General features: G+C 33.6%; 1 protein-coding gene and 1 long non-coding RNA gene across 14 annotated transcripts in view; one reads left to right on the forward strand and one right to left on the reverse strand.

Moving 5' to 3' along the window:
* Positions 1-23356, reverse strand: part of PPP1R9A (protein phosphatase 1 regulatory subunit 9A) — a 395072-nt gene that overhangs the window by 83338 nt on the left and 288378 nt on the right. For 8 of the 13 annotated variants that reach the window (XM_073009120.1, XM_038004639.2, XM_038004633.2 and 5 more), the window contains exons 6-7: positions 16546-16681; positions 10914-10979 (exon numbers count right to left, since the gene is read on the reverse strand). In XM_073009120.1, the coding sequence (XP_072865221.1) occupies positions 10914-10979; positions 16546-16681 (202 nt within the window). The remainder of the gene's footprint in view (positions 1-10913; positions 10980-16545; positions 16682-23356) is intronic. The other 5 variants (XM_038004636.2, XM_038004642.2, XM_007982120.3 and 2 more) reach the window with 1 other exon arrangement.
* The window catches only part of LOC140709666 (uncharacterized), a 64914-nt gene that overhangs the window by 5109 nt on the left and 36449 nt on the right, over positions 1-23356 (forward strand). The window lies entirely within an intron of this gene.

Raw genomic sequence — 23356 nt, forward strand, 5'->3', positions numbered from 1 at the left:
CTGTAAGAATTTATCTAGACTGTCTTGGGACAGTTTCACATTCTCCAGTGAGTTACCTTCATCAACATTATAGGTTCAATGCAAGGCAGTTAGGGTGCAAGTACTCACTAGGTTTCCCATAGGAGTTTATGTATCTCAGAGAAATTTCCCCAATAGGAACAATATTCCCTTGTAACAGCCAGGACCCACAGCAAAGAACGCTGTGACACCTTTTATCATCAGAATGAATCTAAACTTGGCATGATAGACATGACAGACTGCAAGAGGGTTGAGTCAAAAAGCAGTCTAACTATTGCTATTCCTCCTTATCTAGCACTACACACCCTGCCTCATCATCTCCCCAGTGAGTGAAATTTCTTCAATTCATGCTCAGTATAGGTGTGGGGTCAGATCCTTCTTCTAACCCAGGATGGGTCTTTGAACTAGTTGAAACAGACTACAGTAGTTTCCCCTTATCCACAAAGGATAAATCCAAGGCCCCCCAATGGATGGCTGAAACTTCAGATAGTATTGAGCCCCATTATATACTATGCTTTTTCCTATACATACATACCTATGAAGAAGTTCAATTTATAAATTAGGCACAGAATATTCTATATATTATTAACTAATAATAAAATAGAACAATTATAACAACATATTATAATAAAAGCTATGTTAACATGGTCTCTTTCTCTCAAAATATCTTATTGTACTGTACTGTGGGCAACTGAAACCCTCACATGCAAAATTGCAGATAAGAGAGAACAGCTGTATTACCATTTTTGGACTGGCTCCTCAAGCCACAATTTCCAAAGGGTAATGAGTAGAAGGTCAGATGATTCCTGCACAGGTAGACAAGTCAGAAGAACCCAGAGCTATGTAACCAGAATCTTTCATAATTAGCAGTAAATATTACTGCCCTTAGCTCTAAAGGGAAAACTATCTTCCAAGGCTGTTCAGTCCACAAACACAAACACTTGAAAAGGTAGTCCAGAACATAGGGCAGTCAGTGTCTCAGAATTGTGACAGGCCCATGGAGAACTGTTTCCCAACAATTATTTAATGGAAAAAAAAAGTCTATACAGTTAGACGAGGCCCTCAGGGGGGTAAAAATGTCAAGAAATTCAGTTGATTTTAGAAAGATTGAACACTATTGTTATATTAGGTTGGTGCAAAACTAATGCCATTACATTCAATGGCAAAAACCCGCAATTACTTTTTAAAGTAATTACCTTTTTAAATACTTTCTAGCTATGATTTGTTTCTGTATACTCTGCTCTGCAGATAGGCTGTGTTTTTTTTAGAAATAATTTTGGGCCGGTCATGGTGGCTCATGCCTGTAATCTCAATACTTTGGGAAGCCAAGGAGGGTGGATCACGAGGTCAGGAGATCGAGACCATTCTGGCCAACATGGTGAAACCCCATCTCTACTAAAAATACAAAAACTAGCTGGGCATGGTGGCATGCGCCTGTAGTCCAAGCTACTCAGGAGGCTGAGGCAGGAGAATCGCTCGAACCTGGGAGGTGGAGGTTGCAGTGAGCTGAGATCATGCCACTGCACTCCAGCCTGGGCAACAGAGCACGACTCTGTCTCAAAAAGAAAGAAAGAAAAAATTTGAACACACCCTTTATTGCCACAGCTGCTTGTGCTATGGAAAATAAACAAAAACAACAAAAACCTCTTTGCAAATAAAAATAGAAACCAGAAATATCAAATTCACTTTTATTTTGTATGCCTTAAAATTGTGATGATTCTTTTACACTATGGTTATTGGATCTTTTGACAGGTTGCCTTGAAAAGGATTTAAATTTTTTACTACATATATTTACTATTTCCACAGCAAAATAAGCTGCTTGTGAGTATAAAATATATTCTCCATGTCTTAACATTCTTTTTTTTTTTTTTTGATTTTTTATTTTTTTAATTTTTTTGTGGGTATATAGTAGGTGTACATATTTATGGGGTACATGAGATGTTTTGATACAGGCATGCAATGCACAATTATCACATCACAGAAAATGGAGTATCCATAGCCTCAAGCATTTACAAACAATTCAATTACACTCTTCGTTATTTTAAAATGTACGATTAAATTATTATTCCCATAGTCATTCCGGTATACTATCAAATATTGGTCTTATTATTTCTATCTTTTATACCCATTAATCATCCCCACCACCATCTCTTACTCTTAATTCAATTCCACTTAATACATTTACCTACTTATAAAGAGAGAAATGCTATTGTTTTTAATTAAGTCCCTGATAAATATATTCTATATGAGCAGGGAACCAGTGATCTCTTTTTGCCACTGAGATCCTGAACTAAACGGTCGACAGACCAAAGTAGACCTCTATAATTCAAATGTCACACTGCAAATTCAAACTGGCAGTCTTCCTTGAGTTTCATTTTACTTGCCAAGAGAACAATGAAGCACTTATTCTGATGCCAGTAGAACTTTGGGAAGAGACTAAGAGATTTGTATTTCCCTGAATTTTCCTCTACTGAAGAGGACAGCTATGAGTGACTGAAGAGACATGTTATCATTATTGTAGTAATTCTATAATTGTACAAGTAATTGAATCTTGAAAAATAAGGTGTTTACATAAAGACTGATTCATATAATTGCAAAAATGCTATCAGATCATCAAATAGAACCAGAAATTACAGTTATAGAATTAAAGGTACAAAAAAAAGTAAAATCAACAAAAATGTCACTAGTGGTATTACATGGATTATGGTATTATACAGATTAATGATAAACATAGTCTCAATCTTAAAATCTCCTTCCAGGGAGAATAATTCTAGTCCTTTCCTCACATGGCTGTCTCATGATTTGTGACAGCCATTCCATCTTGCAAAGTGCCTGCAATGCCAGGACTCAAAGATCTTTACTGCAAGATTCCTGGCATCTTTACACTGGATCACTCCAATACTGATTGCGTCTAACCGCTTCCCACAAACATCCCAGGTGATATCCTTGCAAGCCATATTCAGATTCAGTAGGTCTGAGGCTGGGTGGATAAATCTGTATTTTTAAAGAATTAGCATGATATTCTCATACTGAAACAAGTTGAAGACACAGAGTTTTAAGTCATTTTATAAGTCCTCAGAGTGCAGGAACTATGTCCTATTCATTTTATATCCACATAATCACATAACTGCAAAATATATTACACTTGGCAGTTTTTGAATTATATTAAATACTGAGTTGACATAAAGCCTATTCAAGAAATAAATTTAAAACATAATGAATAATTATATAACCACCACGAATGAACTAACAACTTATTTCAGGAAAAGGAACAGAACAACTCATTTTCATTGAAGTCCTCTGTGTGTGCCTCCTTGATTCCATTTCAGTTACTTACTCTTCTGGAGTAATTCTGCTGAATTTTATCATTCTGAGTTTTTTTTTTTGTTTTTGTTTTTTTAGTTTTGCTATATTTTTATATCCAAACAATGTGTTATTTTGACATGATTTCATGCTTTATATAAATGGAATAGTATGGTGTGTATTTTTCTGTGCCTTTTTGCTTTTAATCCTGTGCTCCTAAGATTCCAGCAGTTGTTGTGAGTTGCTGAATCAACATATAATTTCACTTTATGATTATACAATAATATATCCTTTCTCTTATTGATAGAGATGTCAGATATACTCAAATTTTGTTACTACTACAAGAACAATATTATACATGTCTTATAGCTAATGTATATGAATTTTAGTAGGGTGGTTTACAAAAAATATAATTGTTGAGTCAACTTTGTTAGATAATGCCAAATTGTTTTTCAAAATGGTTGGGCTTATTTATTTTCCTACGTGCAGAGAATAAGAGTTTCCCTTACTCCACATCCTCACTAAAACTTAAAATATCTGATTTAAATCAATTCAGTGGGTATAAAGTAGTATTTTATTTCGGGTTTTAATTTTCACTTGCTGATTGCTAATATATTTAGACATCATCTGGTATGGAGATTTCCTCTTCTGAGACATACCTGTTCAAGTCAATGGCCCATTGCAGTCTTTCCTTACTGCCTCATAGAAGTACTTTTTATATACAGTCATGTGCCGTATAATGACATTTTGGTCAGTGCTGGACCTTACATATGACAGTGGTCCCATAAGATTATAATGGAGCTGAAAAGCTGTCATAATGTCATAGCACAATACATTACTCACGTTTGTAGTGATACTAGTGTAAACAAACCTACTGTGCGGCCAGTTTTATAAAAGTATAGTGCATACAATTATGCACAGTACATGATACTTGATAATAAACAGCTTTGTTAGTGGTTTATGTATTTAGAATGCTTTTTACTGTTATTTTAGAGTGTAGTGCTTCTACTTATTAAAAAAAGACTAACTGTAAAACAGCCTCAGGCAGGTTCTTCAGGAGGTATTCCAGAAGAAGGCATTGTTATCATGGGAGATGACAGCTCCATGTATGTTATTGCCCCTGAGACCTACCAGCGACACAAGACATGGAGGTAGAAGATACTGATGATTCTGACCTTGTGTAGGCCAAGGCTAATGTGTATGTTTGCATCTTAGTTTTTAACAAGAAGATTTAAAAAGTAAAAAATTAAAAACAGGAAAAAGCTTACTGAATAAAGATAAAGTATTTTTGTACAACTATACAAAGTGTGTTTTAAGCTAAGTGTTATTACAAAAGAGTCAAAAAGTTTTTAAAAATCTAAAAGTTTGTAAAATAAAAAAGTTAGAGTAAGCTAAGGTTAATTTATTTTTGAAGAAAGAAAATATTTTTAAATAAACGTATTTTAGCTTAAATGTATAGTGTTTATAAAGTCTGCAATAGTGTAATGTCCTAGTGTTCACACTTACTCACTGATTCAGCCAGAGCAACTTCCAGTCCTGCAACCACCATTCATGGTAAGTGGCCTCCATGGGTGTACCATTTTTTATGTTTTATACCATATTCTTACTGTACATTTTCCATGTTTAGATACACAAATACCATTGTGTTAAAATTTCCTACAGTATTCAGTACAATAATATGCTGTACAGGTTTTGTGCCTAGGAGAAACAGGCTGTAACATCTAGCCTAGGTGTGTAGTAGGCTATACTATCTAGGTTTGTGTAAGTACAGTCTATAATGTTCACATGATGATGAAATTGCCTAAAAGTACGTTTCTCAGAATTTATCCCCACCATTAAGCAACATGTGACTGTAATTTACTTTCAGTTATTTATTTTTTAAACATTTTATTCCAGCTTCTGGTTTGTCTTTTCACTTTCTTAACGGTATTCTTTTGATGAACAGAAGTTTAATGTAGTCAGATTTCTCAGCGGCTCATTTAAGAAACATTTCTAAAAACTGAGGTCATAAAGGTATTCTTCTACGCTATCTTCCAAGTTTTATATTTTTGCTTTTCACATTTGAGTAGTCAGTCCACTTGAGACAGAATTTTGGGTATGGATTATATGGGGGCTCAACTTCACTATATTCTCTTTATTGAAGAGCCAAATATTTCTCAATTCTTCTAGAGTGTAATCTATGTCATGAATCAGGTTTTTGTATATCTGAAGTGCTGTTTCTGGGCTCCTTGACCAACTTGCCCATTCTTTTGTCTCAAAGTATAAATTTACTAAAGTTTAATAATATTTATTTCCATTTTAAAGCATGTGAAATGCCATGGTTATTTCTCATGTATCGCCCTTTCATGTATATTTTAGCAATAGCTTACCAAATTCTATTTAAAAATCTTTTGAAATTATTTTTACAAGAATTGCACCAAATCAACAGGTATTGAATCTTCCAAACCATGAACAAGGTTTCCTTGTCCTATTTTATACACTTTCTTTAGTATATCTCTATATGATTTTATTTTTCTCTATGAAGGTCTTCCCTATCATTTATGTCTTGAAGGCTTGTAAATGGTAACTTATAAATTATGTTTTCTCCTGGTTTGCAGACATATTGAAACATATGTTTTATTTTACATTAATTATGTATTCAGCAAAGTCACTATAATTTTATATTACTTCTAATAACTTATCTATAGGTACTTTCTGAGATTTTTTAAATGGACAATCTCATCGTACATGAATAACAGTTTCATTTCTTCCTTTACAATTTATTTATTTAATTTCTTTTACTTGCCTTCCAGTACAATGTCAAATATAAAAAGTGACTGATTTTCCAATGTTAAACCATACTTGCATTCCTGGCTAAACCCAACCTAGTTATGATATATTATCTATATAATTTATGATAAATTTTTTAGAATAAAAGCACAACATACTCAATTCTAGAATGTCATTACAATAAAAGCAGAACACACTTTTCTTGAACTGCTTCTTTCACTCACTCATCATAATGTCATAATTATTGTGAATACTTAAACGTTATGATGATACTGTAATTGGTATTACTTTGAGTTATAGTAGACAAAACCCAGGGTCCACTTGATGTGGGATGCTTAATTAGGAAACTTCATCATAAAGCTGGAACCCCATGGACTACACCTTTTTGTAAGGTGAAAATAAATCTATCACCCTTTTTACTGTTATTTTAGAGTGTAGTCCTTCTACTTATAAAAAAATAGACTAACTGTAAAACAGCCTCAGGCAGGTTCTTCAGGTGGTATTCCCGAAGAAGGCATTGTTATCATGGGAGATGACAGCTCCATGTATGTGTGTGAGGTATGTGTGTATTTGTGGTATGTGTGGTGTGTGAGGGTGGTGTGTGATAGAAAATATATTTCCAAGATTTAAGGCTATTTCTAAGTGAATACATTGGGAAGGAGATAAGGACATATATGCAGTATTGTAATTTAGGCCATTTTGACTATTCTGTTTCAACTGCAGGTTTATTCAGTTATGACTAAAAAGAAGGCATGTTACTGTGAGTCAAGTATGTAAGTATGTTCTGTTTTTATTGTAATGACATTCTAGAATTGAGTATGTTGTGCTTTTATTCTAATGACATTTTAGCTATGATATCTCTTTTATATGTTGCTTCATATGGTTTGCTAATACTTTGTTTAGGACTTTTTTGCATTGTTTTTATGAATGGGATGGACCTATAAGTTTTCTTTCTCATCATTGTTAGCTTTTGGTAACAAGGTTATGTTTTATTGCTTCATACATCTCACACTCTCAAAGTTTTACTGCATTCCTGGTATCAAGTTGTACTACTTTTGTTTTTCTGTCTTCTGGAATAAGTTATATGCAACTGGAGATATTTGTTCTAGTTTGGCATAATTGATAATAAAAGGATTTTGACCTTGTATTTATTTTCTTTCTTCTTTCTCTTTCTTTTCTTTTCCTCCCTCCCTTTCTTCTATTTTCTGCTGTTTGTTACTCATGGTGCTTTATTTCCCTGTGAAATTTGTACCTTGAAATGGTCAACTCATATTTCTAGAAACTTTATTTTCTTTGAGTAACAATGAATGCCCAAGGAAAGATATGCTTTTTTTTTTTTTCTTCTGAAAAGTAACATAAATTAAGGCTACTTGTGATCATAATTTCTTAGAAAAAAATTTTTTGGCTCTTCCCCTCAGCACCTAAAGTTTGACACTGGCAATTTTCCATGCAGTCCCCGGAGTGATAGATTTATTTTCACTTTACAGAAAGGTGTAGTCCATGGGGTTCCAGCTTTATGACGAAGTTTCCTAATTAGGCATCCCATATCAGGTGGACCCTGGGTTTTGTCTACTATAACTCAAAGCAATACCAATTACAGTATCATCATAACATTTAAGTATTAACGACAATTATGGCATTATGATGAGCGAAAGAAGCAGTTCAAGAAAAGTTAAGTATGTTCTACTTTTATTGTAATGACATTCTAGAATTGAATATGTTGTGCTTTTATTCTAATGACATTCTAGACTTGGAGAAATTAACTTACAGTTTCAAAAAGCAGACTGAATAGTTGTCTCAGGCTGAGAGTGACTACAAAGTTCCATAAGTTAACTATTTGAGGTAATAAAAATGTCTTATATCTTGATTATGGTGGTGGTTACTCATCAAACCATTAACTTAAATACACTGAAAATTGGTGCATTTTATTGAATGTAAATTATTACTCATTAAAGTTGATATTTCAATGGGACTATGTAATGATAACATATCAAATTATACATTTAAGATCTGTGCATTTCACTCTATGTCAAATTTATCTCAATAAATCCATTAAAAAAATCTCTTTAGGAACTGAAACTTCCGAAATCAACTAGAGTTTTTAACATCCTTACTAGCTTCAATATCAGTTAAAAATAAATGAAGCCTTTATCAAGCCTGACAAAACTCCATGATAAAGCAGCTTTACCATCTCAATCCTTGGCCACATCACCATTCAGTTTTCATTGCAGATGGAAATGTATTTCTGTGACAGAAAATATGTTTCTACGATTTAAGGCTATTTCTAAGTGAATACATTGGGAAGGAGATAAGGACATATATGTAGTATTGTAATTTAGGCCATTTTGACTATTCTGTTTCAATTGCAGGTTTATTCAGTTATGACTAAAAAGAAGGCATGTTACTGTGAGTCACCAAGTTGCTATTTTGATAGTCCCAAAGGTTTTCAAGGGATAAAATATGCACATTCATTTTTTTCTGGTTTTACATGAAGAAGATTGTGGTTTAGTGTGATAGAGATACGGTCTTCTTGCAAATTCATGGAATCTCAAGACAATTAAAATGCTGTAGCAAGCAAAAGCCCATTGAAACCTGTCACTGAAGAGATTATAGGCTAATGGGGGGAATTTATGGATAAATAATGATAGAAAGAGATACACACAGTGCCACTGACATACTTTTAAAAGGCCGCTAGCCCAGCAATGCTTTGTGAAGGAGACGAAACTTAAATGGAACCCTGAAAGGTGAACAGGATTAAGTTGACATACAAGGGCAACAGAGTCAGTGTACTAGACACCGTAAAAAGTAGAGGAAACAAAAAGCACAGAAAAACTAGGGGATCCCGATGGCCCCTGGGAAAGTAAGTCTGTTTTCCAGGCATCCATCTCTCACTGTGTTTTTTAGCATTTTAGAATGTTTTGGTAAATTATTCAACTAATATATACATTTTTAAAGTCAGAAAAATACTGTCATTTGTGTTAGTTTCTATGACATCTCTTTAACACTGCAAACTGTGTTTCATCATTGTAATATTGAATTGTTCTAGCATAGTTTCTAGGGAGTACAAAGTCTACACTTTCAGAGAAATTTAATTACATGGAAGAATTTGATAAAGTTTATTTGGTATTTCGTATCTAGCTCATGAGTAAATAACATCACAATGTAGCAGTGGGAAGGAAAATATATTCAAATCATTTGCATCATAGTTTTTTTATATAAAAGAAAATGAGCTACAAAAAGATGACATTGTTTAGATGAAGGTTCCTATCCTAACCTGTATCTCCCCTTTACCCATCTTTCTGTCTGTACACAGCATATTAAAAAATAACATCTCCATATACGAAGAATATTTCTAGAGAAAAATCTTTCAAGTACAGGAGGATGTCTACCCTGTGGGGTCAGAGTGTGTGTGGTGTCTGTGGTGCATGTGTGAGGTGTGTATTTGTGGTATGTGTGGTGTGCGAGGGTGGTGTGTGTAGTGTTTGTCGTGTGTGTGGTGTGTGTGTGTGTGGGTATGTGTGGTGTGAGTATGGTTGCATGGGTATGTGTGGTGTGTGTGTGTGGTGTGTGTGTGGGTATGTGTGGTGTGTGCGTTTGGGTATGTGTGGTGTGCGAGGGTGGTGTGTGTAGTGTGTTTGTCGTGTGTGTGGTGTGTGTGTGGGTTTGTGTGGTGTGAGTGTGGTTGCGTGGGTGTGTGTATGTGTGTGTGTGGTGTATGTGTGGGTATGTGTGGTGTGTGTGGGGGTATGTGTGGCCTGAGTGTGGTGTGTGTGTGTGGGTATGTGTGGTGTGATTGTGGTGTGTGTGTGTGTGTGTAGGTATATGTGGTGTGTGTGCATGGGTATGTGTGGTGTGAGTGTGGTGTTTGTGTGGTGTGTGTGTGTGGTGTGTGTGTGGGTATGTATGATGTGTGTGTGGGTATGTATGATGTGTGTGTGGGCATGTGTGGTGCGTGTGTGGTGTGTGTGTGTGAAGCGTGCGTATACACTACTTAGGCCAGAGCACATACGGATAGAGTCTTAAACAGAATGTTTTCCAAGCACCTTGTGATTCTGGGCCTCAATGACAATGACCGTTGCTATAGATTTGGGGATCATAAACCAAAGGATGTAATTAAATTTAATGATTTTAGAGATTAGACCAAATTGGAGTCTGTGAACAGGCTGTTAAATATATTTCTTTTATTCTTCAGGCTCCTCTAATTGCCATAAATCAGCCTGCCTTTTACATACACTCAACCTCCATTTTTAAGCACCTCTATCTATATTAACAGCAACTAAACATAATGAGAATTATTTTATTATTTAAAGTATAGTATCATTTTAGATATTTTGATATGTCTACCATATAAATCATGCAACTAAATGCTACTATAATTTAAAGATATATGTATCTAGTGTTTTGAAAAATTAAGAATTTTGTATCAAAAGATTAGTTTCTTAAAAAGTACTGGATTTACAGACAGTATAAATCACTATGTACATTATTACTGTATAAACATCATACAGACCTGCTGTTGGACATTTGTTTTTTCCCTTTAATTTCAATCACAAGATATTTAAAGTGTTAGGGGTTAAAAATATCCATGGCTAAATATTAAGAAATGAGTCTAAATTGCAGAAGCTATACCTAAAATATATGCTATGTTTCAGAATTAAATTTTTTTTATCATTATTTTCAAACTATTATTCAATGCACAAAACACATCACTCTAGAGAAGTTCTTCAGAACATACAGATAGTTAATAAGACACAAAGAATATTTAATTTTACATATAAAGCAGGAAAGTACAGGTAAGCATTACTTTCAACCAAAAAACAAACCTTAATAAAATAGTTGTTATTGTTATTGCAGTTGCCAGACATTCCTTGTAATTCAGCCACAGTGTTCTAAAATAGTTGACAAAAAATATTAAAGAAGGCTTAACCCCCACTGCAAAGAGAAAAGCCAAATGATAAAGGATGGAAAAACACTGAGTCCCAGTGCTTACTGTAATACACAGTGTTAAGTACTAAGACAATATTGCTGCTTGTTGGTAAAAAATGCCCCCACTCTTAGTTTCTCAGTATTATACAGTATAAAGTCTATTTACATTATTGTATTCACATGATTAAAAGGCCAGCCATAATAATTGCAATCTCTTGTTTACACACACAAGCTGTTTCCAACTAGGAATGGCAAACAGTATGAGTCAAATTTAATGTTATCCCTCTAACACTTTTTATAACATAAATATTATACTCTTGTATACCTTTTAATACTTATGCAAACCAAAGCTTCCATTATATTTTTCCTCTATTACATGCCAACACAAGCAATAAAAAACCATACTCATGTGGGCAGCTACTCTAAACTGTATTTAATACTTTAAAAGATTCTAAAAAAATAATGTTGCTATAACATTCTTATAATGATATTAATTTCCAGTAATGAAAACAAATTATGAAAGAAAGATTAAATTATATTTCAGAAGAAGGGGCTTCAGTTTCTGGAGTGATGATTAACCTTCTTGTGAACTACTGCCTAAGGAGACTTTGAAATGCTATCTATAGCTAAGACTTTACAATGTCATAAATATTATATCTTAAAAGAATATTTAAGGAAGCCAAATAATCATAATTTTTACAGTGCAATACTTTATTTTAATTTCAATAACCATACTTATTTTCTAATTCAGAAATGGAATACAGCACCAGTTCATACTGTATTTCCTCTAAGCCTGCAGCACTTCAAACTGCACAATGCTCTTAAATAAAAAATACTCATAATATATACACGCTACACAAAATATATACCATAATTACATCATCTCACTACTAAAAGGCTACACACTGATAGTGGTGGAGTATGACAAGAGAGTAAATGTAATTAAAAAGTTAAATTCTAGTTGAAAAATTTATCATACCCCCCAAGTGTCATGAAATAGTGCTGACTGTCTGAGGGATTTATTGAAATCCTCCATGGCAACCTTTCAGATTGTTAGAAAAGAAAGAGAAAGAAAGAAAAAAACCCAAGTGATCAATACTTCTATTAAACAGAAATTAAATCATGAATCACAGATATATTCAGATATACATTTAAAATTTTTCAATTGTTCAGATATTCATCTCCCTCTTCTTAAATAGGATCCTCCTTTTTATTCTACAGCTTTTAAGCAGAGCCATTTTAACATTTTCTTTTTTAAAATCAGAATGTTTAACAGAGAGTAAACAAAAACAGGTATGCAAATTAAAATAAAATTGGCTGTTTGCTTATTTTAAACCCTTCTAAAGATGTAGAGGAAGAAAAAACAGAAAAAGCAGAAATTTAAATAGTTTGAAAATTATCTATATAGCTTAAATTCTACTAGAGTATGACTTATAATTTCCTAAAGCATTGAAACAGATATGTCTAAGCATACGCAATATATTGTAAGGTAATCTTCCTCAATATAGTTCTTAGAGCTCCACTGTAGGTTTATAATTCCAGGAGCTATTTCTCCCATTGTGATGTTTTCCATGTAGTGAATGCAAGCAAGCAAATACCCTCTGTCAATGTGACAAGTTCCAAGTTACAATCAACTGGATGATTTGATGAAAAACAGAAGCTATCTATCCTTCAGCAGAAGATGCTGATCTAAGAGCTGGCTCTGGAAATCAGTTGGATGAACTTGGTTGCTCTGAATCTAATTGGAGGTTTTCCTTACTGGTGCAGGGAATGTCACAAGGGATACTGTCAAATAAAAATAACTCTAACTTGGAAATCACAAGATGATTCTATAAATCATAAAAGTAAAAAACCAAGTGACTGATTACATATATCCAGGGCTTATTTTAACCAAGATATATCAATCAATAAATTGTTGGATTATATATGAAATTAACTCAATTATTCAAGGAGCATTTATTCATTATATATTCAATATTTGTTCTTCTCATTTCCTTTATGCCTCTTGGGCATTTTATTCTTCATTCACAAAGGAAGACAGGGAGTACATAGAAAATGGGGAAAAAGCACTCAAATCAATCAATTTAATAATATTTTTCAGGCCGAGCGCAGTGGCTCAAGCCTGTAATCCCAGAACTTTGGGAGGCCGCAGGCGGATCACGAGATCAGGAGATCGACACCAACCTGGCTAACACGGTGAAACCCTGTCTCTACTAAAAAATATACAAAAAAACTAGCCAGGCGTGGTGGCGGGTGCCTGTAGTTCCAGCTACTCGGGAGGCTGAGGTAGGAGAATGGCGTAAACCCGGGAGGCGGAGCTTGCAGTGAGCTGAGATCCGGCCACTGCACTCCAGTCTGGGCGACAGAGCGAGACTCCGTCTCAAAAAATAAATAAATAAATAAATAAATAAATAAATAAATAAATAATATTTCTTAATATTAGAAAAAAAGAATTTGAATCAAATGATAATTTGAAGTTTTAACATTGAAGTGGATTTTCACTATTTGTACAGCTTTCATCTCTCCTACATAACAAAAATTAACAGTTGGTTTTATCTGGGCATCTTTTGGTGAGGCAGTGTGTAACATACAAAAAAGGGAAAAAACCCAAGTCACAGAGGAGGATGAGAAAGAGATACAAAGGAAAATTCTCTTTGACATTTTTCCATAAAGTGAGTTACTTGGAGTAACATAGCAAGCACCTTGTTTTTACTTCTACAACTTGCAGAAAGAAAAAACAGTTTAACTCAAAGCTAAACTAATTTAAAAAATTGAGTACTCAATTATTCTTCCCTGTAAACTCTATGAAGATGATTCTTACGGACTGTTAGATAGAGTAAAATAATTATCCAAAGACTTTATTTCCCTATTATTAGAAATACAAAACAAAGAATCATAGAACCTGAACTCTAGCACCCCAAACAGTAATTCTCTTAACATCTTTTGTTACCCAGTTATTCTGTGTCTGCCTGAATAGAGCAGGAGTGTTCTGTACACTCTACTGAAAAACAGCACAGTGTATTGCAAAGAGTCCAGGCTTTTGAGCCAGCAAGACCTTATTCCAGTTCCAACTCTGCCAGCTACTGGACATACCACTAGAAGAAATCTCAGTTGCTGCATTTCTAGGAAAAAAAAAGAAAATCTCTTCTGGCTGCATCAAAGATTAAATGAGATCATGTAGGAAGGACACCTTGCAAAGTGCCTGCCACTAAATATTTACTTAATTTCCTTGCCCCTGACAATATCTGCTCAGGTGACAACTCTGATTACTTTACAAAAGCAGGCACACAAACAAAAATAAATCTATAAGCAATCTGCCATTTAAGATGTGATATATTCCTAAGTATAAATGTCATGTAAAAAATATTCTTTTTCCATCTATTCAAATTATCAAGTTAAAGAAAAATCTGGGCCAGGTGGGGTGGCTCACACCTATAATCTTAGCACTTTGGGAGGCTGAGGCAGGAGGATTGCTTGAGGCCAGGAGTTCAAGACAGGCCTGGACAACATAAGTGAGATCTCATCTATTAAAAAAAAAATTTTTTTTTTCGTTAGCAGGATGTGGTTCTGTGTGCCTATAGTCCCAGCTACTCAGGAGGCTGAGGCTAGGCAGAAGGTTGGCTTGCGCCCAGGAGCTTCAGGATATATTGAGCTATGCTTGCACCACAGCACTCCAGCCTGGGTGACAGAGCAAGACCCTGTGTCTAAAAAAAAAAAAAAAAAAGAAAAGAAAAAGCTAAATCTTATATCAACTTTTGGGAATGAATGCGATCAGTGCCTCAAAATAACTACAGAAAATGTGTGGTCTGTGATCTAAATGTTTTACTTGGAGTGCCTTAAAAATGTGACTATCTTGTTTGCCCCCTCTGCTTGTTAGACTTGATGGCTTATTTCACATTCATGGAACATTAGAAGCTGGAAGGAATTTTGTGATCTAGCCCAATCCCTGTGCTTTCAGGCCAAAGACACCAAGGCACACAGACTAGAAAGCTTGGCCACGTCCCCTTCCACCACTTGATGTCACTGTACTCCCCTGAACCTAAGACCAAAAATCCTAGCACAGTGAGGATGCAAAAATCAAACCTGCAGAAAATGATTCTACAATCTCAGAAAAAGCTTGCAGTCAAAGCAAATTGGTGTCTTTGATAAAATACAAAATACTAATGTAGAGAATTGAAAACCAAGAAAGATACAAGTTCAAAATATTTGAGGAAGTCCCTTTTTTAGTTTGAAAATTCAAGAGAACATTTTTCATGCAAAATATCTCAGTGTAATGAAAATATACTTGCCATTTCAAATGGACTCATCAAGTAAGAAAATAAATTAAATCAAGTTCTAAAAGTCTAATTCATTCACTTAAAGGATTTCTAGTGTATTACTCTTTGATCAAAAGTTAACAGATATACCACCTCTAATTTTCTACTATAATAAGTAGAGAATATATCCTCATTATACCACATATTCATGAGATCTTAATATATATTGGGATTAAAACATCTCAGATTAAAAATATGTGAAAATATTTGAATGTCTGTTTATTAATCTCTATATCCTGGCTAGAAAGCAAAATTCTGAAAAGTTACATATTCAGAAAAGAAGGGGTTGAATATATGAAGTTTCACTGTGGTTATATCAGCTGGAATGAAGAATATTTATTTTATCTGAATATATACTAGTATATGGAGTATAAAATACTACAATTAAATTGTTGATGGATCTTTTGACATGCCAATATGAAACATATGCATGTTTAAACGTGTTTATAATAAAGCATGTTGTCCCGTTATATCAATGTACATTTGACAATGACATTAGAAACAGACCAGCATCTGTATTATATTACAGCACACAAGGGTTCTGGAGAGCTGTTTTCACTTGGGGGTTAGCTTCTATTCATTTACTTGATCTTTTACAGAAAGCAGGATGTAAAATTATTCCAATATGTATCTACTCTATGGAACATGTGCTAGTGGAAAGCTTTGTTCTGCATTATGTTAGCACAAATCATAGTGAGCAGATCCAAAGAACTTTCTCTTCCTGGGGGAAAAAAGACACTGGAAACACTCAGCAATCTTTAGTACTTTTCTATGTATATTTGTTTGTGTTTGGGTGTGTTTACCAATTTTTTGGAAAAGCATTACATACTATGGTAGAACATTTGGAAAAGATTGAAAAAATATAAAGCAGAGAGAGAAAATCGCCCAATTCCACCAATAAAGACAGACATTATTCATATTTCTGTGTTTTTATCATTTTGTTTCTATGACTTCCTTTATAATAGTGCAAAATCTAAGACTTATTTGTGTCCACAGTCTTCATACTGTAAACAGGATACCATGACTTGATTCTTAAGTGTGTATCAGATGCTAGTAGTATTTCTTTTCTAAGGTAGAATTTTAGTTCAATGTGGACACACTTTCCTCAAGAAACTGCATAAAACCTGTCATACTGTTTCATACTGTTATACAGTAGAGAGAGTTTCATGAATTAGAAAATGTGGGAAAAATAATCGTTGCAAGCACTACTGACCTCGTCATCGTCGGCATCATACTGGGCATAATGCTGTTCCAGCAGCTCTCTCTGGCGCCTCTCCTGTTCCAGTGTCTGGCTTATCAACTGGGCAACCTCACTCACTTGTCCTGGTTTTTCCCGCCCAATAACAAATCTGTGGAAAGGTTAACAAAGACTAATATTTAAGACTCTCCAACAAAAAGGAGTGCTAAGAAAAGTAATAAGCAGGTTTGATCTCAGCAGGGTCCATCAAGCCTCAAGAAAGTAATATCACCTACAGACTTCAAAATGGTTTTCTTGGGTGAGAAGAAAGGTTAGATGAGCAATTGAAGTGATTTTTAATGACACAGCTCATAAAAGAAGGGGGGGAAAGTAAAGGACCATAAAAATTATCATTTTAAGAGAAGATGTAACATAGGTAACCCATTCTGCAGCACTTTACACATGTTTGATGCCATACAAAATGGAAGCAAGCTCATAATTTCCTGTACCATTGAACTCAAGAAGCATTTGCATAACTATAACAAAAATTGCTTCAAAAACATTTTGAGGGCCAGGCGCAGTGGCTCAAGCCTGTAATCCCAACACTTTGGGAGGACAAGGTGGGTGGATCACTTGAGGTCAGGAGTTCGACAGCAGCCTGGCCAAGATGGCAAAATCCCATCTCTACTAAAAATACAAACATTAGCCAGGCTTGGTAGTGTGCACCTGTAATCCCAGCTACTCTGGAGGCTGAGGCAGGAGAATCACTTGAACCCGAGAGGCGGAGGCTGCAGTGAGCAAAGATCGCGCCACTGCACTCCAGCCTGGGTGACAGAGACTCTGTCTCAAACCAACAACAACAACAAACATTTTGAAGTACAGCATAACTTAGGTGGCTAAATATATAACTTTGGAAATAAGAGAAAGGGAAAACTTAAGTAGTGTTTTTTGTTTTTAAAATGAAAAACTGTAATAAGAAGAGGTGATGAATTAATTCACTTCCTTTAGGGGAAAAGATAGCATGAGAAGGAGTATGGTTCAATAAATAAAGGGAGGAAAGGAAATATTTGTTGATATTAATGCCTGTAAAAAAAGCCTAAAGAGAAAAACAAGGAAGATATTTCCTTATTGCAAGCTACAGTCATTTACGGTATATTCTTGTCAACATAATGTGTTGTGCTCAACAATTTAATATTTGTTTTTTGACATCTTTTCACACTAATATATATGTTTCTGTTTTTCTAAAAATACAAATAATGTGTCTCCAGGATGCAGTTTCTAAGTATTACTTATCATCATTTTAATATGAATCTTTGTTTAAATCTTGTTTCTACATTTAATTGATGCTTTCCTCTGATTAATGTATGTTGCTGTCTTTGATCAATTTTAAAAGAAATATACCATAATTTTTCTGCATAATACACTAAAGGTCAAAATTTTCACCCTTGGATGTTAGTAGTTAATTGCCTTTTAATAAATACTTTTATATAGTTTCAAGCAAGACTTACTTTGAAATTATCTTTAAGTGTTCACTTATCTTTTGCGTTATTTTCCTTTGGAAATCAAGTATTAATAGAATTTATAAATACTATCTTTTTCATCTTTATTCAGGTACAATTTACACACAATAAAATACATGAATTTTAAATGTACAGTTCAATAATTGTGATACATACGTAAACATGTAATTACCACATTAATGAAGATACAGGACATTTCCATCAACCCAAAATATTTCCTTATATTCCTCTCCAGTAAGTCATCTTCATCCTGGGCCTATATTTATCTTTTCCAGAGTTCTATAAAAATGGAATTTTAGGGTGTCTAGCTTGTTTGGCTCACCACAATGATCTGGAGGTTTATCCATGTTGATGTAAGTATCAGTTATTTGCTCCTTTTTATCACTAAATAGTTTTCCATTTGTATTGAATACATCACATTTGGTTTATCTATTTTTCTACTATAGGTATTTGGGTTGATATTATAAAGAAAGTTACTATAAACATTTGTGAACAAGTCTTTATGTGAACATAAGTTTTCATTTCCTTTAGACAAATAATGGAATTGATGAGTCATATGGTAAATGTATATTTAACTTATAAACAAATTGTCAAATTGTTTTTCAAAGTAATAGTATCATTTCATATTCCCACTAGCAATGCATAAAAGCTGATGTTGCTTTGCATCCTCATCAACACTTAGTACTGTCTTTAAAAATTTTGGCCATTCTAGTAAGTATCTAGCGGTATTTCATAACGGTTTTTAATTTCCATTGCCCATATGATCTTTTCATGTACTTATTAACCATTCACATATCTTCTCCAGCGAAGTATCTTTTCAACTCTTTTATCCATTACTGAAAATTAGGTTGTCTTTCTATTATTGAGTTATATTTGTTCTTTATAGACAAAAATACACACACACACACACACACACACACATGTGTGTGTGTATTTTATTTTTAAAACAGAGTCTTGCTCTATCACCCATGCTGGAGTGCAGTGGCATGATCACAGCTCACTGTATCCTAGAACTCCTGGGTTCAAGCAATCCTCCTGCCTCAGCCTTCTGAGTAGCTGAGGTAACAAGCATGTGCCCCATGCCTGGCAAAGTTCATTTTATAATGTTTTGTAGAGATGACAACTCATTGTTTTGCCCAGGCTGTTCTTGAACTCTTGGCCTCAAGTGATCCTCTCACTTTCGCCCCCCAAAGTGCTGGGATTACAGGCATGAGCCACCACACCTGGTCCTTTATATATTCTTGACACATATCCTGGTCCATGTATGTTCAATATACATATACAAACACATACACAATATACATCTATGTGTTTATGCATTCAATTTATTTATTAACTTGTCCCAGTCTGTGGCTTGCTTTTTCATTTTTTAAATTGTATCTCTCAAGGAAGTCTAATTTATCACTTTGTTTTAAAAATTCACGCTGGACACGGTGGCTCATGCCTGTAATCCCAGCACTTTGGGAGGCCAAGGTGGGAGGACTGTTTGAGCCCAGGATTTCAAGACCAGCCTAAGCAACAAAATGAGACCCATCTCTTAAAAAAAAAAAAACAGCCAGGTTTGGTGGCATGCACCTGTAGTTTTAGCTACTTGAGAGGCTGAAGTGGGAGGACTGCTTGACCCCAGGAGGTCAAGGCTGCAGTGAGCCATGATTGCACCAATGCCCTCCAGACTGGGTGACAAAGCAAGACCCTGTCTCAAGAAAAAAAAAAAAAAATTGATGGCTTTTGCTTCCTATATAAAAAGCCTCTCCCTGATTTAAGATTGTTAAGATTTTCTCCTATGTTTCTTCTTAAAGTGTTTATGTTTTGCCTTTATATTAGGTCAATGATATCTTGTAAATTAATTTTCATGTATGATGTGTGGTAAGGGTGGAATTTCCTTTTGTATTTCTAAATTGATAATGAATTGTTTCAATACCATATGCTAATAACACATTCCTCTGATTACTATATAATAACTCTTTAGGTGGTGTCAGTTTTCTAACTCTGTATCAATTGTTTTTCCTCTGCAATTCCATATAAATTTTACAATCAGCTTGTCAGTTTCTAAAATAAAGCCCACTGGGTTTAATTTAGAATTGCTCTGAATTCTAAATTAATTTGTAGAGAACTGACATCTCAGCAAAATTGACTTGTCTGATCCCTGAACATGGTGTATCTATGTATTCATTCAGATTTTTACTTTCTCTCAATAATATACTATGGTCTTCAGTATACAGGTCTTAAAAATTCATTTGTTAAATTTACCTCTAAGTATTTCATGTTTTTTTTTTTTTTTGGATTGTAAGTGATATTGGTTTTTAAATTTCTGTTTCTGGTTATTTGTTTTTAAAGTATAGACATATAATTGATCTTTGAATACTGGCCTTGTATTCTGCAACCTTGCTAAACTCATTTATTAATCCTAGTAGCTTTTTGTAGATTTCCTAGAATCTTTTGATATACAGTATCACATCCACTATGAAGAAATACATATTTTACTTCTTCCTTTCCTATCTATTTATTTGTTTATGTATTTATTGCCTTAATGTCCTGGCTAAAACTTGCAACATGTATTAAAAAGAAGGTGTAAGAGCAGACATCCTCGCTTTGTTCACTGCTGATCTAGAATTCTAGAACATGAGTTCTAGTTTGCCTAGAGATAGACAGAATAATTTTATTTAGCGATATTATGTTTTTTACGGTTAAAGATATATAAAGTCTTTAACGTGCTAAACGAATCCATAGACAAATAATGACTACCTTGAATTCATTACATTTTTGGTAAATTTTTAAATGTCAGAAATTATGTATAATGATACAAATATAAAGCAATTCAGAAGCTTATATCCTAGAATGGTAATTTTAGAAAAGCCTAGATTGACCTTTTATCTTTATTTAAATGCATCATAGAGTAGCATTTCAGAGTATCGCTTACTACAAAGTTGACAGGAAATCGAGGGTAGCAGTTAATGTATAAAATGCATATAAATTGAAAACAGCAGCCTAGCTCAAAGTAAAAGGTAAATTAGAATTCAAATTCATTTAAGCCACAAATTCTTTAAACTTATTCGAGAATGTTATTGTCAGATCTTTTAGTTTAACAATTTTTCTAATAGAAATAAAGTTCATTTTCTCTGAAAGACAAGTGCTACTCAGACTACAATTCAGGGAGAAAGAAAGATGATTTTAGAAATTATCTGCTAGCCAAAGATTAGAAACTACTGTTGCTATTTCCAGAGGTGAATGAAAGTGTCTTAAGAAAGACCCTGTGAGAGATTTTAAAGCAGAAAATTATTTTTATATAGTTCAGATTATAACAGAGTATATAATAAATTATATAGTCATTTATCACAAATCAAAACTCTAATATAATTTGCAAATTTCTTCCTATCCTCAAAAAAAGATCCCTAATTCCAAATCAGAATTATTTGTGAAGCTAAAATTAAAAAGAATAAATGCATTTATAATAGAAGTTTGAGAGGAAATAAGAATCGTGCCATACTGCATGAGAAACTTGCATTTTAAATCATGAAGGCACAGTTGCTCAAAATCGGAGTTTCACTTTCTCAATTTGCCATACAATTTAACATAATTTACTATTTGTCCAATATTGCTTTGTATTCAAAATCACTCTACAGTCTTATGAAATAGAAATGATTTATAATTGCACATAAGACAGACAATTCATCTCATGAAATATACTCACTTTTAAAAGTGTAATGTTAAAGTACATATATCTCTTCATTCAGGCAGCTATTTTGAGCAGTGTTATAGCACCCAGATCCACATATCTTTAAAGCTTTGTAATCCAGTAAATTTAAAGCACAGGTTTGCAATAATAGAATGTCATCCTGATAAGTATGATCCAGATGGAAAGCACGCAGAAGTGGAACCAAACAACAGGCCCCTGCCTCATTTTCCTCATGTGGAGATTAGTATACAACCTCATATGTCTGAAGGGGTGATAAAAGAATAAAATGTGGTACATACATGAAAGAACTTGAATGCACTATTGTTATTATGATGAAACTGATAAAATCTCCCATACTGAAAAATCTATATCATTCAAATTACCTTCCTGTGTGTTCTTAAGTGTCTGGTCTATTTTATGCTGTCTTTGTAAATATGTCCTATAAGACTATGTATACAACTAGCATAAAGAGAATTCAGCAGAAAATGTAAAATTTAAAGTAAAGTTATTATTTCAGTTATGAATTTAGAGTACGGGTATGCTATGATAGTACAACTTAGGAGTTAAAATGGTAAGTAAAAGGGAAAACCAGCTTTGATGGGACAAATCCACCAAACTATAAATACCACTTAATGATTCTGTGACCTTGGATGTATTAATATTTCTAAGCTTTTGTTTCCACATTTGTAAAATGAGTATACTAACCATAATAAATACTATATAATCCATAAAAAAACTAAGTACGTGGTGCTTTGTGAGGGTTTAATAAATGTACATTGTTGTTTTAATCTAGACAAGACCAAATGCATTTAAAAGTACCTCCTGTAAATTGATCTGAAACTTTTGTGGCAACATTAATAGATAATGTATCAGCCTTTCACTAGTAAGCAAAGAACATTAAATTGAAAAGAAAATAGAGATGCCATTTCCTATCTATTCAGTAAATAATAAAATAACAAATTAAAATAACAAATTGTAATAGTGCTGAGGCCATGGTGACACTGCATATTTATACATTACTTATTGATTACAATGCACATTGTTACAATATCTTTGTTGGACAATCTGACAGTAGGTAATAAACACTATGAAATGATGAAAAAAAAGTACTTACTGTACACACTGTCCCAATTCCCTTTTATTTGATCACAATATTGAAAATAGAGTTGATTTTTTTATGAGTAAACCATAGGAAAAGGATAAAATCTTTAATCTAAAATGTGCTCTGAAAACCGAAATTTCTGTTGCCACTGAAATATTAAAGTATAAATCTATATAATCACTTTAATTGAATTTTTAAAACTTTCAAAAATATAACATTAGTCAGCAATAATCAGTCCTAAATATATGTGGCCAAATCAATTGATATTTCTGCACAACTATGATTCATATCTTATACATTATCTTTAACTGAAATGACAACATGTACTGAATCAGCCTGTTTTCAAACTTAAATTTTCTTTTAGATAATAATATTTTCTCTTGTCACATTCTAAACTTTTTTCTTTGCTTCAACAAAGAAAAATAATGTGTGACAGTAAAAGTAATAGCGGGATCTTTTTATCTTTTAGGTATAAAGAATAAATTAACAGAAAACAAATCTAATGAATTAAATTAAAAATTAAGTATTTTTTCTAAGCTTATCATTGCC

The sequence above is a fragment of the Chlorocebus sabaeus genome, chromosome 21 (assembly GCF_047675955.1).
Source record: "Chlorocebus sabaeus isolate Y175 chromosome 21, mChlSab1.0.hap1, whole genome shotgun sequence".
Lineage (NCBI taxonomy): Eukaryota > Metazoa > Chordata > Mammalia > Primates > Cercopithecidae > Chlorocebus > Chlorocebus sabaeus.